This window comes from Phycodurus eques, chromosome 4 (assembly GCF_024500275.1).
Source record: "Phycodurus eques isolate BA_2022a chromosome 4, UOR_Pequ_1.1, whole genome shotgun sequence".
Taxonomy (NCBI): domain Eukaryota; kingdom Metazoa; phylum Chordata; class Actinopteri; order Syngnathiformes; family Syngnathidae; genus Phycodurus; species Phycodurus eques.
The window spans coordinates 25,196,816-25,210,723 of record NC_084528.1 but is presented as its reverse complement, the minus strand read 5'-3'; the positions used below and the strand labels follow the sequence as shown (position 1 = coordinate 25,210,723).

The 13,908-nt window shown below is 38.2% G+C and overlaps 1 protein-coding gene across 10 annotated transcripts in view; it reads left to right on the top strand.

The window, feature by feature from the left end:
* Positions 1-8,542, top strand: part of thsd7ab (thrombospondin, type I, domain containing 7Ab) — a 114,438-nt gene extending 105,896 nt beyond the window's left edge. For 4 of the 10 annotated variants that reach the window (XR_009768444.1, XR_009768442.1, XR_009768443.1 and 1 more), the window contains 7 exons: positions 1,149-1,322; positions 2,476-2,574; positions 3,802-3,884; positions 3,997-4,210; positions 4,936-5,023; positions 5,128-5,401; positions 7,734-7,821. Coding sequence is in view for 4 of the 10 variants with exons in the window: in XM_061674803.1 (XP_061530787.1) it covers positions 1,149-1,322; positions 2,476-2,574; positions 3,802-3,884; positions 3,997-4,210; positions 4,936-5,023; positions 7,734-7,827 (752 nt within the window). In the remaining 6 variants the exon portion in view is untranslated. Of the gene's footprint in view, positions 1-1,148; positions 1,323-2,475; positions 2,575-3,801; positions 3,885-3,996; positions 4,211-4,935; positions 5,024-5,127; positions 5,402-7,733 lie in introns of those variants that run through there. The other 6 variants (XM_061674803.1, XM_061674802.1, XM_061674800.1 and 3 more) reach the window with 3 other exon arrangements.
* The last annotated feature ends 5,366 nt before the right edge of the window (positions 8,543-13,908 follow it).

Sequence of the window (13,908 nt, the reverse complement as noted above, 5' to 3'; positions counted from 1 at the left end):
TAACAAAAATAAGAATCATAATAATAATGATGATATGAACTTCTGTGATGAGGATAATCACTGCTGCAGCATGGGGTGACGAACGCATAGGCGGCCCAATGACTGCACAAATTGTGACTGAAAAAGGAAATAAAAATAAAGAAATCCAAAACTTAAATTGTTGTGAAAAGATGAACTGGTAAAAAGAAATACTACATAAATAATAAAATTATAAAACTTTTAGTCCTTTGATGTGTATAATGATTAACGTGAATAGTATACCATCCAGTGATTGCATGAACAGTGACTAAAAGCATTTAATAAAATAAAAAATAATAGAACTAAACACATAATTGTAAAAAAAATATTAAAATTTAAAAAAATGTATGAAAAATACCATAGCTACATTTCGAATCCTTGCTGCTCCTTACACTGGCCAATGATATTACAAATAGTGAGTGAAAAAAATTAATTAAACAAATCATTGCAAAAATGCATACATGATAAAAATTTGCATTGCAAAATAATTCACGTCACAAGAATTTTTTTACTGTACATAAAAATCTAATTGCTAAATTTCTTAAAAATGTCAAATATATAATATTACTGAGCCCATATCACACTCCTAGTAGTCAATAATTTTAAAAATTAGAGGTATTAAATTTGACCAGCGTCCTAAATGTGGCTTCATTAAACCTGCAGATATGTTGGAGGGGGCACGGTGTACGACTGGTTAGCACATCTGCCTCACAGTTCTGGGGACCGGGTTCAAATCCCGGCCCCGCCTGTGTGGAGTTTGCATGTTCTCCGTGCCTGGGTAGGTTTTCTCCAGGCACTCCGGTTTACTCCCACATCCCAAAAACATGCGTGGTAGGTTGATTGAAGACTCTAAATTGCCCGTAGGTGTGAATGTGAGTGCGAATGGTTGTTTCTTTCTATGTGCCCTGCGATTGGCTGGGTGTACCCCGCCTCCTGCCCGAAGATAGCTGGGATAGGCTCCAGCAGCCTGCGACCCGCGTGTGGATAAGTGGTAAAGAAAATGAATGGATGGATATGTTGGAGGGCGCATGCCCACTGAAGTGTTGAAATCCCAGATGATTTTAAGTCAAACAATTATCTGGGTGTTTGGTGTTTTTTTTTATCTGGGTGTTTGGTGTTTTTCTTGTCAGGTGAGTGCTACCTCATGGAGTGGTCCGACTGGAGCGCTTGCATCAGCATCTGCGTCAAGGAGGCCGGCGTGGACTTCGGTTCGGTTCGGGTGCGCTCACGAGCCGTGTTGGCCCAAGAGCCTGAGAACCTGCAGCTGTGTCCCGATCAGGCCTGGGAGTCGCAACCCTGCACAGGTACATCAATGACCCAATAATGTCTGCTTCAAACCAGAATGGCAGACTGCTTGTGTGTGTTCATGGCTTCCTGAGACATTTTTGAGTTCATGTCCAGTATGGAAAATTATTTTAACCCAAACTGGATCATCAAGCTAGGCCCCCGTGCTCAATCCTCACACAATGACAAATACTAATTTCTCACAATTTAGCCTTATTTATTTATTTGTCAGTCACTGATGGTGTAGTGGTACACTTGTATCATAATCAGTAAGAATGCTTTTGTTTCATAATTGAAATAAATGGTATCGCATTGGTCACTGATGGTGTAGTGGTACACTCGCCTGACTTTGGTGCGGGCAGCGTGGCTTCAGTTCCCACTCAGTGCCGGTGTGAATGTGAGTGCGAATGGTTGTCCGTGTCTATACGTGCCCTGCGACTGACTGGCGACCAGTTCGGGGTGTAGTTCGCCTTTTGCCCGAAGTCAGCTGGGATGGGCTCCAGCACCCCTTGACCCTAACCAGGATAAGCGGTGTTGAAGATGGATGGATATTTATTTGTCGGGCATTTGGGGTTCAAATTTGGAAGTAACTTGAAAATAAATCTCTAGGACAAGTTCACCTTTGAAGCCCCCTTGGAAATGGCCAACATGACCTTAAGATAGCAAATTCAAACAAAAATGACCACCTGTGCATTTTCAGCCATGGCTTCTTGATACTTTTTTTGTGGGTCTACTCATGATAGACATGCCTACCAGATGTCATGTTGCTAAGTCAAACTAGCTTTTAGGGCTGAATTTTCCCAAAACGGCGGTGTTATTATCGAGCCCTACCAGACTCCATTTCCACCAGCATGTGATGCTGAGAGAGACTGAAGTGGCATGAGTTCCTTCAGATGAACGAGAGCCTCTAGATGACGAGCAGAGATAGGGGAGCACGTCTTTTCTTTGTTCAAGGTTAAATTGTTCATTTCCTCTGGCTGAGTCTGCAGAGACGCTGATGCTGATATCATCTCTCAGCATCCACTGATAGACGCTCATTAAGCCAAGGCTCTCAGTGAACATTAAAGCACTCCGCTGCACTCTTTTGACATTTACGACCATTACACGTCCACGACTTCACAACTGCTTTGTGATCATTCGTCTTCACATGAATGTTTTTCATCTTCATTTCAGGAGGCGAATGTTTCCAGTACAAGTGGCTCAGCAGTTTTCGGCCCAACTCCTCGCGACCGCTCTTCTGGTGTCAGCGCTCTGACGGACTCAACGTCAGCGGTAAGAACATTAAAGTCACTCTCCAATAAACACAAAGTATTAAGAAATTCAACTTTTAAAGCCCCCCGGTCATAACGTTTGCATCACGGCGGCACTTTTCAACTTAAGAACTCACGACTTAGTCATCACAATATTACGAAGCCAAATGCCATTTCCAGGGTGCTCCTTCAAAGACAAACTCGATCAAGGGATTTTGTCCCATTGCTATCAAATCAGGCGGCACGGTGGAAGACTGGTTAGAGCGTCAGCCTCACAGTTCTGAGGACCCGCGTTCAATCCCCGGCCCCGACCTGTGTGGAGTTTGCATGTTCTCCCCGTGCCTGCGTGGGTTTTCTCCGGGCACTCCGGTTTCCTCCCACATCCCAAAAACATGCATTCATTGGAGACTCTAAAATTGCCCGTAGGTGTGACTGTGAGTGCGATGGTTGTTTGTCTGTATGTGCCCTGCGATTGGCTGGCAACCAGTTCAGGGTGTACCCCGCCTCCTGCCCGATGACAGCTGGAACAGGCTCCAGCACGCCCGCGACCCGAGTGAGGAGAAGCGGCTCAGAAAATGGATGGATGCTATCAAATCGGAAGCACATATTTGAGACAGATGTACAAGGCGAAATTGGAGTTTTGGTCATTACGTGAGGCCAAAGCATGGCAGGAATGTTTGATGACTTGCCACACAAAAAAAATGGTAACTCTTAATAACTCCCAATGCTAGAGCTAGTTCAACTTTTTGAAAAGTCAGCCCCGAAAGTCAGTTTCACTTAATAACATGAAATTTGGTTGGCATGTTTATCATGAGTAGACCCAGAAAAAAAAAGTCTGAAGAAGCCATGCCCGAAAACGTACAGTCTGACATTTTGTTTTGAGGCAGCCATCTTAGGGTCAATTTGGCAATTTCCAGGAGTCCTTCAAAGACAAGATTTTGTCCCATTGCTTCCAAATTGTAACTACATAGACAAGACAGACTGACAACGCTTGATTTTGAATTATTTTAATTTTCGTCATTACGTGTGGCCAAAGAATGGCAGCGAAGTTTGACGACTTGCCAAATAACAGGAAACTGTCCTACGTCCCAATGTCAGAGCTTGGTTCACGTTTTTAAAAATTCAGCCCCCAAAGCTAATTTCAATGAGGAACACAAAAAATCATAGACATGTCTATCACAAGTAGAGCCACAAAAAAGTCTCAGGAAGGTGCTTTATTGGATGTTGCTGTGTTGTTTTGTCCCTTTAGGGGGCTGCCTTCCCGTCACCCCCGTGATGGACGACAGCGGCTGCGACCCGCCATGTGTCCCGCCGACGTCCTACTGCAGCGAGGTCAGTCAACAGGAAGCAAAGCGTATGAGGCAGGAACTAAAAGTTTAGTGTACAAGTTAGAAACACAAAACAGCAAAAAATAAATCCATCAGTACTGTGCTGCCCCTCACAGGCTGGCTTGTGCATGTGCGAGGAAGGCTATACGGAGGTGCTGTCCGCGGGCGGGCTGCTGGACCAGTGCGCTCCCATCCCGGTCCTGGAGATCCCCACAGCGGGAGACAAGAAAGGAGACGTCAAGACCAGCCGCGCCGTCAACCCCACGCTGACCGCCACCACACAGCCAGGACGCTCTGGACGCACCTGGTACCTGCAGCCCTACGGACCAGGTCTCAATCCTCTTTATTTATGTTGCGCGACTAACGTGCGGACCAGACTAACAAAGCTAGATGCGTGGAGAGCTCCTGGTTAGGAGTTAGCTAATGCTTATTTTAAAAAGAATGAATCTTGACAAGCTTTTTTTGTATTTTTTTTTCTGTCCTTTTTGTCATCGCAAATACAAATACAAATAATAACCTATAAAAAGAAACACTAAAAATGTTAACAAAAGAAGAATAAAAAATTTTAAAGAATCATTTAATTAAGATATCAAATGTGGTTTATTTCTGCAAAAATAAATAAGTAATGATGAATGCCAAAATAAAATTGGGATTTTTCTTCTGTGAGAAACAAATAAATTAACAAAATATTTAATAATAATACATTTTATTTTTTGGTACTTAATAAAAACATATAAAACATATATCAAATAATATTAAAATGCTCATGAAATAAATGCATGATAACAACAAACAATCCCATTAAAAATAACTAAAAATAAATAATGAGGTAAAATTGTGATTTTACTCATCAGATATAAATAGAAAAGGTGCTTTTTTTATTTTTGTATTTTTATTTTTTTTAATAAAACTAAATAGTAAAATTGATTTAATTTTTTCCCAATTTAAAATGAATGAATAACAATATACAATGTGATTTGGCCATTCATTGATTTTCTTTAAAAAAAAATTTAGACTAAATAAAAAGCAAAGTAATTACTCCTCTTCCTCCATAGATGGCAAATTGAAGATTTGGGTGTACGGCGTGGCTGCGGGAGCTTTCGTGCTGTTCATCTTCATTGTGTCTATGACCTACCTGGCTTGGTGAGTCTTCCTCCCTAACATCATCCTCATACTCCTAATCATCATCATCATCATCATCATGGTCACCTCCCTCTCCACTCGCCCGTCATCCTCCTCACGCCAAGGGCAGCAGCTACTGCGCCAGGGTGCATCGCTCTCTGGCCTCGCAGGAGCGCCATGCCAACGGGGCGGCCGTGTGGACGGGACAGGAGAACCCTCAAGGGCTGGCGTACACCTGTCCCAACTGCCAGGAGCTGGCTCAGAGCAGCAGCAGCTAATGAAAAGAAAACTCCCCTTCTCCCCCAATGAAAGCCCCTTGCCCAGCATGCCTTCCTCAAGTGCCTGCCGCCCCTCCCCTCACATCGCCCGCCTGATAGCGAAGTCAGCTCGTTGGAGCAGGTGAGGACCTTTAAACGCCTGTAGACCAATGTGGAAAAGTGAGAAAAGCTCAAAATCCTTCTTATCACCTCATTTAGTCAATATTTGGCTGTATAGTCAGCACTAAGGCTGAAACGATTAATCGAATAACCTGAATAATCTGATTACAAAAAGGTGGACACAAAATCTGATTCACAGCGATCATCACAGGGATGATTGAACAAACTGTAAGGAAAAAAAACACACGTTTTAAGCACATTTGGACGGGTTAGGCGGTTCACAGCCAGCCAACTCTCATTTGCTGATGCCGACTTGACTCACCAGGCCAGACCCCGCCTTTTAAAGCCAGGCACGCTCAAAGTGACAAATACTGCAGTCGAACGTGAGCATGGTGAACCCAAGTGTACAAAAAAATTAGTTGTGCCGCTCATATGCGCGTTTATTGTGTTTAATAATGCAAAAACAAACATTCACCCAATCGCTCGATTAATCAATGGGATAATCGGGTGAATACTCAATTCTATAAATAGTTGTCAGAAACAGCACTTCATTTTTATGGATACCAGATTGGTGGAATCCATGCAACACAAATGTCAAGCTATTATCAGAAACTGTGCTTATTAATACACGTTTGTTCAGTAATTTAAATGCTATCTTGACCAACATGTACAGTCCAATAGTTCCGGGCTGGAATTGCAGGTGCCACAAGATGGCGGACTCCATACAACACAGAAGCAATGAACTTTACTCATTTTTTTTATACACTGGCAATGTGTAGTGAAGGTTTAATGCTTTAGATAGCTGGAAGCGACAGACAGACATATAGCTAGACATATGGCTAGATAGATGGATAGATGTTGCCTTGCTGCCCTCATGTGGCCGAGTCATGCCATTGCCCTCAGCTTCTTCCTCTTCATCGTCTACGTTGATTCCATTGTCCAGCAGGGGGCACCATTTTCCCATTTGTGGCTTCAATCTGCAAAAAGCTACAAACACTCCTCATTGGCCACTTCAGAAGGTGCACCTGTACAATCTCATTCATGGCGTCCAAAATGACTGCCTTAATGACGTTCACTTTTGACTGACATGTTTGGAGACTGAGAAAATACTTGCATCCACCACCAGTGCATCTGTTTTACACTAAAACCAGCAACAATATACAAATATCGGAAATTATATATAGTCGAAATAAAATACAAAAACCAAATTTGGTGTTTGAAAAATAGGAAAAAATTAAAACAGATATACAAAATACAAAGAAATAACTAAAAACTATTGGACTATTTGTTTATTTAATGATAATACATTTAAAAAAACAAAATATTGTAAATATGTTAGGTATAAAATACAAACATAGACGGGGGGCATGTGCTTCCCCCCCATCTATGTTAAAAATACATTTTTAAAAAATTAGCAACTTCGAAAAAGAAGCTAATGACAAAATACGAAAGTCTAAGCACTAATAAATATCAGATATAAGAAAGAAAAATACCATATATAATAATCATCATCACCACCATCATAATAATAAATAATATATATCAAAGATTAGACAAAAAATACCAAAAAATTACAAAAACAGACAGAGTGACCAAAAAACAAAAAAACAAAAATGGAGACAAATATCGGGGAATCAATTTTAAAAATGACCCCAAAAAAATAATGGAATCATAAAATAATAACACTAATTTTAATACAAATAATACTAAATAAAATAAATATATTTGATACAAAATACGGAAATAGATGTAAAAAGGCACACATAAATACAAATTTTAATGTGAGACAAAATTCATCAAAATAATGGAAAAAAGAAGGTGACAAAAAAATACAAAAGCATGATAAATAATATATAGGCAGGGAACACCCTGAACTGGTCGCCAGCCAATCGCAGGGCACATATAATAATAATAATAATAATAATAATCAATAATAATATTGATAAATACCAAAAAAGACTCAAAAAAAGTATATAATTGAAAAAAATAGAAATGAGATAATTAGAAATAGATATATATGTAAATAGATATATATTAGACATTACAAACACAATTTCAACAATGGTTGTAGAAACACAATTTAAAACATGCTTGAAATAAAGCACAATTAAATACCAAATGTTAGACAGAAAAATACCAAAATATTTCTTCAACTACAAAAGAATACAAAAATATTACAAAAATACAGGAAATCTGCCATTTTGGGTTTGAAGATTTTGGTAGACTACTGGTGGTCCAAAAGCTCAAATGCCAATTGGACATACCGCTGTGCAGGCGTAACTAATTATGTGTCCAGTGATTATACGTGCCCAATCCTACTAAGCTGTGTTTCCTTTCGTGTGTGCAAACGGCAGCAAGAAGCCAAAGCGACCGGAGCGAGCACGGCAGCAGCAGAACAACCGTCTGAAGCCTCTGACGCTGGCCTACGACGGCGACACGGACATGTAGTCACACACAGATGCGTGCTGGATGCTTTTTCTTTTGCCGGTTTTTGTTTTTCATTTCTTTTTTTACAGCAAGAAGGCGAGACAGAAAAATCCTCTTAGAGCACATCTCTTTGTTTCAAAAAGTGCTCTCCCCATGCACACTTATTTTTTTTTTTTTATCGCCTTCATGACCTCTGCAGTGTGTTGAGTGAAATGGTTTTTTTTTCTCCTGTCATCCCACCCAACCAAGACTTTTTTTTTTCCTTCCCCGCTGAGCCGTCTCCGCTGGAGGCTTTACAGGATACGTCGCATCCTCTGTTGCCAAAAAAAGATGAGGAAAAAAAGAAGAGGAGGATGAGGGATGAAGGGGAAGAAAATCTCCATAAAGGGTTTGAGAATTCCTTCCTCCGCCCGAATCCTCGCACTGGACAAAAGAGGGACGCCGCTCTCTCTCTCTCTTGCTCTTTTGTGGTTGTTGTTGGATTGGGGCGGCCGTTGGCATGGAAACTGCGCCTCTCTCGATTTCTGTCTCTCTCGCCTCCACCCTGGCTGTGTTTCAGGCGCTAACGTGCACTATATTAGTGCGGCACATGACTGGTGATGCCATAAAAGAGGAAGATACCAGCAAACAAGAAGGGTCAACACAAACACGCGGGGATCACTTTCAAAGGAATTTTAGGGCCACGCTGGAATTAAAAAAAAAAACTTTAAATTGCTATGATAATAAAATCAGACCCCAGTTGTAATTTTTCAAGAAAATAACCAAGGTGACATTTTCTCTAATCATGTCACTTTTTAATCTTTAAAAAAATGGGACGTTATTATTATTATTATTGTTTACGTAAGATCATTTTTACACACACACAAATACTTCTTAGGGGAAAAGATAGGACTTAATTCTGAATATATCATGACTTTTTTTTTCTTCTCTCAGTTAAAAAAAGTATTTTTCCCCCTAAAATAATACTTTATACTAATAATAATACCTAATTTCTTTTTTTTTAATACTAATAATTTTTTTTTAATACTAATAATAATACCTAATTTCTTCAAACAAAAAAACGATTTTCTGACTTGTTTTTTTCTGAAAATGCAACTAATTATCTTTAGAAATAGAAAATATGACTTTTGTGACATTTTTAGCTTGGAAAATATGCAACTTTATTCTCATCATGCAACTATTTGTCTACAAAAATATACGACTTTGCTTCTCCCAAAAAAGATGACTTCTCTCCTGAAAACATGCAACTTTCTCATAAGCTTACAATACATAAGCTATATTTTTTTTCTTTTCGGTGTGGCCCTAATACTCCTTTGTAGATGGTAATAAAATAATGTACAGATTTTTTTAAATTATTGATTTAAAAAAAAGTTACTTTTATGGTTTGTAGAGGTCCTCTGGTATGATCACGTTTCTTTCTGCCCAAATGAAACTCAAAGCTCTAACACATCATCTTTCAAAACACAGGAAGTAGGACATTTTTATTTGAAGCAGCCATTTCGGGGTCATGTTGTTCATTTCCAAGGGTGCGCCTTCATAGATGAACTGCTCCGTTTGCCCGATTCCTACCAAATTTGAACCATGTATACAAGAATTCTGACAAGTTTTTGTTTTAATCATTTCTGTGGGTGTAGCATGGTGGAAAAGGTTTGCTAACTCGCCATAAAAACAGACAACTCATGACCCAGCTCCCGAAGCCAGTTTCATGTAGCAACATGAAATTTGGTAGTATCATTTTATCATGAGTAAACCCACATAAAAGTCACAAAAAGTCTGCTACTTTGTTTTGAAGTTACCATTTTAGGGTCAATTTGGCCATTTCCAGGAGTACTCCAAAAACGTTTTGAAAATTCAGCTCCCAAAGCCAGTATAACTTGGGAAGATGAAAATCGGTAGGATTGTCTATCATGAGTAGACCGACAAAAAGGTATCTCAAACCAATGTCCCAAAAGAGAGAAAAATCGGCAATTTTGGGTTCAAGTGACTATTTTAGTGTCAATTTGGCTTTTTGAAAATTCAGCCCTTGAAACCAGTTTCACTTAGCAACATGAAATTTGGTAGACTTGTCTATCATGGGTAGACCCATAAAAAAGTCTCAAGAACCAATGTCTGAAAAGACACAGGAAGTTTGCCACTTTGGTTTGAAGTGACCATTTTAGGGTCAATTTGGCCATTTTCAGTACTTTAACAATGTTTTGAAAATTCAGCCCCAACGCCAATTTCACTTAGCAATATGACGGTTTGTAGGCATGTCTACCATGAGTAGACCAAGAAAAAAAGTCTCAAGAACCAATATCAGAAAAAACACGGGAAGTCTGCCAGTTGGGTTGAAGCGGCCATTTCAGGTCCATTTTTCCCATTTGCAAGCGTAATTTAAAGGCAAGCTCCTTCTTAGCTTTTGTCTGATTGCTACCAAATGTGTTGCATTTATACTAGATAGACGGATGACTCGAAATTGTTGGTTTTTGCCGTTGCGTGTGGGCGAAGCATAGCTGCGAAGTTTGATGACTCACCATAAAATCCCAAAATGCCCTTAAGGGATTCATTGAGCGCCCCCTACTGGCAGACATTATGCAAATGCATTAACTCCCCACTCCCGACGCTCTTCTCCTGACTTTTCTTTTATCTGCCTTACTGACGATTACTTGCAGTTTTTCTACTCAAAAGGATCCAACTAACATGCAGCCACGAAAAAAATAATGACTAATGAACTCGTGGTTTTTTTTTTTTTTTTTTTCATGAGGTGGAAAATAACAAAAATAAGGTTGGTCTGGGAAACTGTTTACTCTGGTGAATTTGTTAAAATTAAAAAAAGAGCAACTTTTTTATTTTCTTGTTTTCCGTGAAGGGGAAAAACACATTTAAGGTACGTGTACATTTATTTTGTATTACACAGAAAATGTTTAGTTTCAATATTGCAAAAGTGGCTGTATAATATTTTTTGCTGTCCTGATGCAAGTGTGGTGCAAAAAAAAACATAAAAACAACAACAACAAATGAGCACGAAGAAGAAAAAAGAGAAAAGCTTGTCTGTTTTGTACAGGTTGTTTGTGTGTGCGGGACGAAAACGCGATAATAAACAAGGACACGGTGACAACACTCAAAAAAATTTGTCCTTTCTGTCTTTTATGCAGGATGGAAAAATCTCAGATGTAATGCAAAACATTTGGAAAGTCTTTAATACCCCTTCACTATTGTTATGTTATAGCTCTTGTACAAAAGTACGGTGGCCTGGAAGTGCAAAACAGTATAACAAATTGTGAAACACTTTTACATTTCAGAAAACAAATAAACAAAAGACAAAACACTTTTACATTTCAGGAAACGAATGAACAAAAGCCGAAACACTTTAACAAAAGACGAAACCCCCGGAAAGGGAACGTCCCAGTTCACAGACATTCTTAGAAATCCCATGCCCTTTCTCGGCAAGACCCGCCCCGCTTCAACGTGATTGCCTCCTGCGTCGGGGGAAGGGTAGGCTACGCAGATGGGACGACATGTCCATCCCAAATACCGATTGTATATATGGGCGCCTTGGGAGATTGGGGCCCTGAACACCGAGCCTGCATAGGCGTTTGATGCTGTATATACAATATATTGTACTTGATCGCATTTCTTAAACCATAAAAAGATAGATTAAGAGTTAAGGAAGAAGGAGGTTGTTAAAAGTGAGAGGATGCCGGCGAGAATTAATGGGAAAGTGTGGATATATGCAAGGAAGCTGCCGGCTCCATTCATTTGAACGTACCGAGCGAGGGATCTACTTTGCATACATTCTGGTCACAAGCTATGCTTTTTCATCGACTGGCACATTATACATTATGAATATAGTTTAGCATTGATGTTAAACAATGCTTTACGTACTATTTACGGCTTGAGCCGAGGCGACGCGGGCACAAACTCGGAAATGTATTTTCACCGTGCGTAGGGGAACACTTCTGTGTATTTTGGTTGAATGTAAAAAGGGACGTGAAGACGCCGTGCAACGGAGATTCTAATTTTGAATCGCGTCAAAACCAGTGGCCGACCAATCGGGAAGGAAACAGTTGTCTAACCACACGTACTACGCCATAGTTCAGTCGGGTGGTTTCCTTGAGCGGCAGATCAGTCAGTCAGCCGAGGCACACGCACTAAAAAGAGCAGCACAATGTCCATTGAATTCAAGCAAAAAAAAAAATTATTCCTTACATTCTATTTAATTTCAGTCATTACTGTTTGTTTTTACAAAGTACAATTTTAGAGGGCTATTTTCCTTACACATTTTTTTTTTTGGGGGGGGGGGGGGGCTGTGTGGAACAGATTAATGGAATTTTCATTAATTTCAATGGGGAAAGATGAATTGAGATACAAGTGGATTTTAGTTACGAGCGGAGTCATGGAAGGAATTTGTATCTTAAGGCACCACTGTATTTGCATTTTTAAATACATTTACAAAAAAATTCAAAGCGCAATTTTCACTTAGCCATGATATCTTACTTTGTGTGGGATTTTGAGAGGGGGAAATATTTTAACCATTTTGAAATCAGGCTGTAATGTAACAGAATGTTCATGTGATACTTTTAAAGCTGTTTTGTGTGATTATTTTTGTGTCATCTTTGCTCCTGATTTGTTCTTTGATGCTATTAAAAAAGGTTAAGCGTACTCTTGCAGTGATGTGACACTAATTGAGTTGCAACATTTCTTTTTTTTTTTATGCAGCCGAATGCTTCCTTTAGCTTAGCAGAGATGCTAATCGCGCTGCATTGGAGTGTGACGTGCTTCCATTTACGAGATTGATTTTGACCTTTTCTCTTATCTTTGCTCTTAGCGCACTTGTTTTTTTTTTGTTTTTTTTTTATCTCAAAGGTTTTGTCTCGCAACCTGAAAGACAAATTGAACAAAAGATAGCAATGCTTTAAAATGTCCATTGAACATTATTTTATTATACAAGTGTTAGCAAGTTTGTTATTATTACCTGAAACAAAGATTGTGTTTGCGTTGTGCTACCGGTATATTAATTTGGCTTTTTCATGATGGATGTTTTTTTTTTTTTTTAGATAAGATTGGAGACAAGATAAGACATTATTGATTTACGTGTCAGTGCAGCATCATAGAAGGACAAAAAAGGTCATGAGCGTGTTGGTTGAAACAGTTTACATTGAAAACAGAGAGGTGAAAATACAATATAGTGATACAATATACATGTATAGTGAAGAAAATGCATGTATGAATACATATGTATGAGCATCGAATATTATAATAACAAAAAATGGTGGAGCAAAAATGTAAATTGCACATTTATGTCAGTGTATTTAATTTGTATCTTTGTATTTTAGATTTATGTTGAATCGTTTTCTAATTTTATTTATTTTTTTATTTAAAAACAAAATTGAAATATATTTATACCCACACGCAATATATTTTTTGTATTTTTAGATTTTTATTTTCGATTTATTATTTTTTTGAAATTGTAATTTTATTTAATTTTTGATTTAAAAAAATTTAAATATATTTATACCCACACGCAATATATTTTTTGTATTTTTATATTTTTATTTCGATTGATTATTTTTTTGAAATTGTATTTATACTGATTCTTCATTTATATTCAATATTTTTAAAACGTTTTATCTTTGATATTATATGTTTTTTCTATAAATGTTTATACTGTCTGAGCATTTACCTTATTAGTTCTTTTCATCTTACATGCGTTTTTGGTAAATTATTATATGTTCGCACATACATAATATTGTTGTATTTTTAATATTTTATATTAAAATGAATGATATTCTATTTTATTCATTTTACATTTGTAAATCTGTTATCGTATTCTATTTTTAGATTGATATTTATAATTATGTTTGTATACCCTTTTATTAGTGTATTTGAACATTATTTGGCACGATTTGTTATATATATAGTTATTATTATAATTATTTTGATTTTAATTAATTAATTATTCTATTTTTATTCTCCCTTTTTTTAACACTTTATGCATTAATTTTACTTTGACCATTTTTTTTTTTTGGGGGGGGGGGGGTAAATGTTGGTATTTATTTCATCGAATGGAAGCAAGTCAAGCATTTTCTTGTTTCTCGTACCGAAATCAGTTGCAGTGCAGCG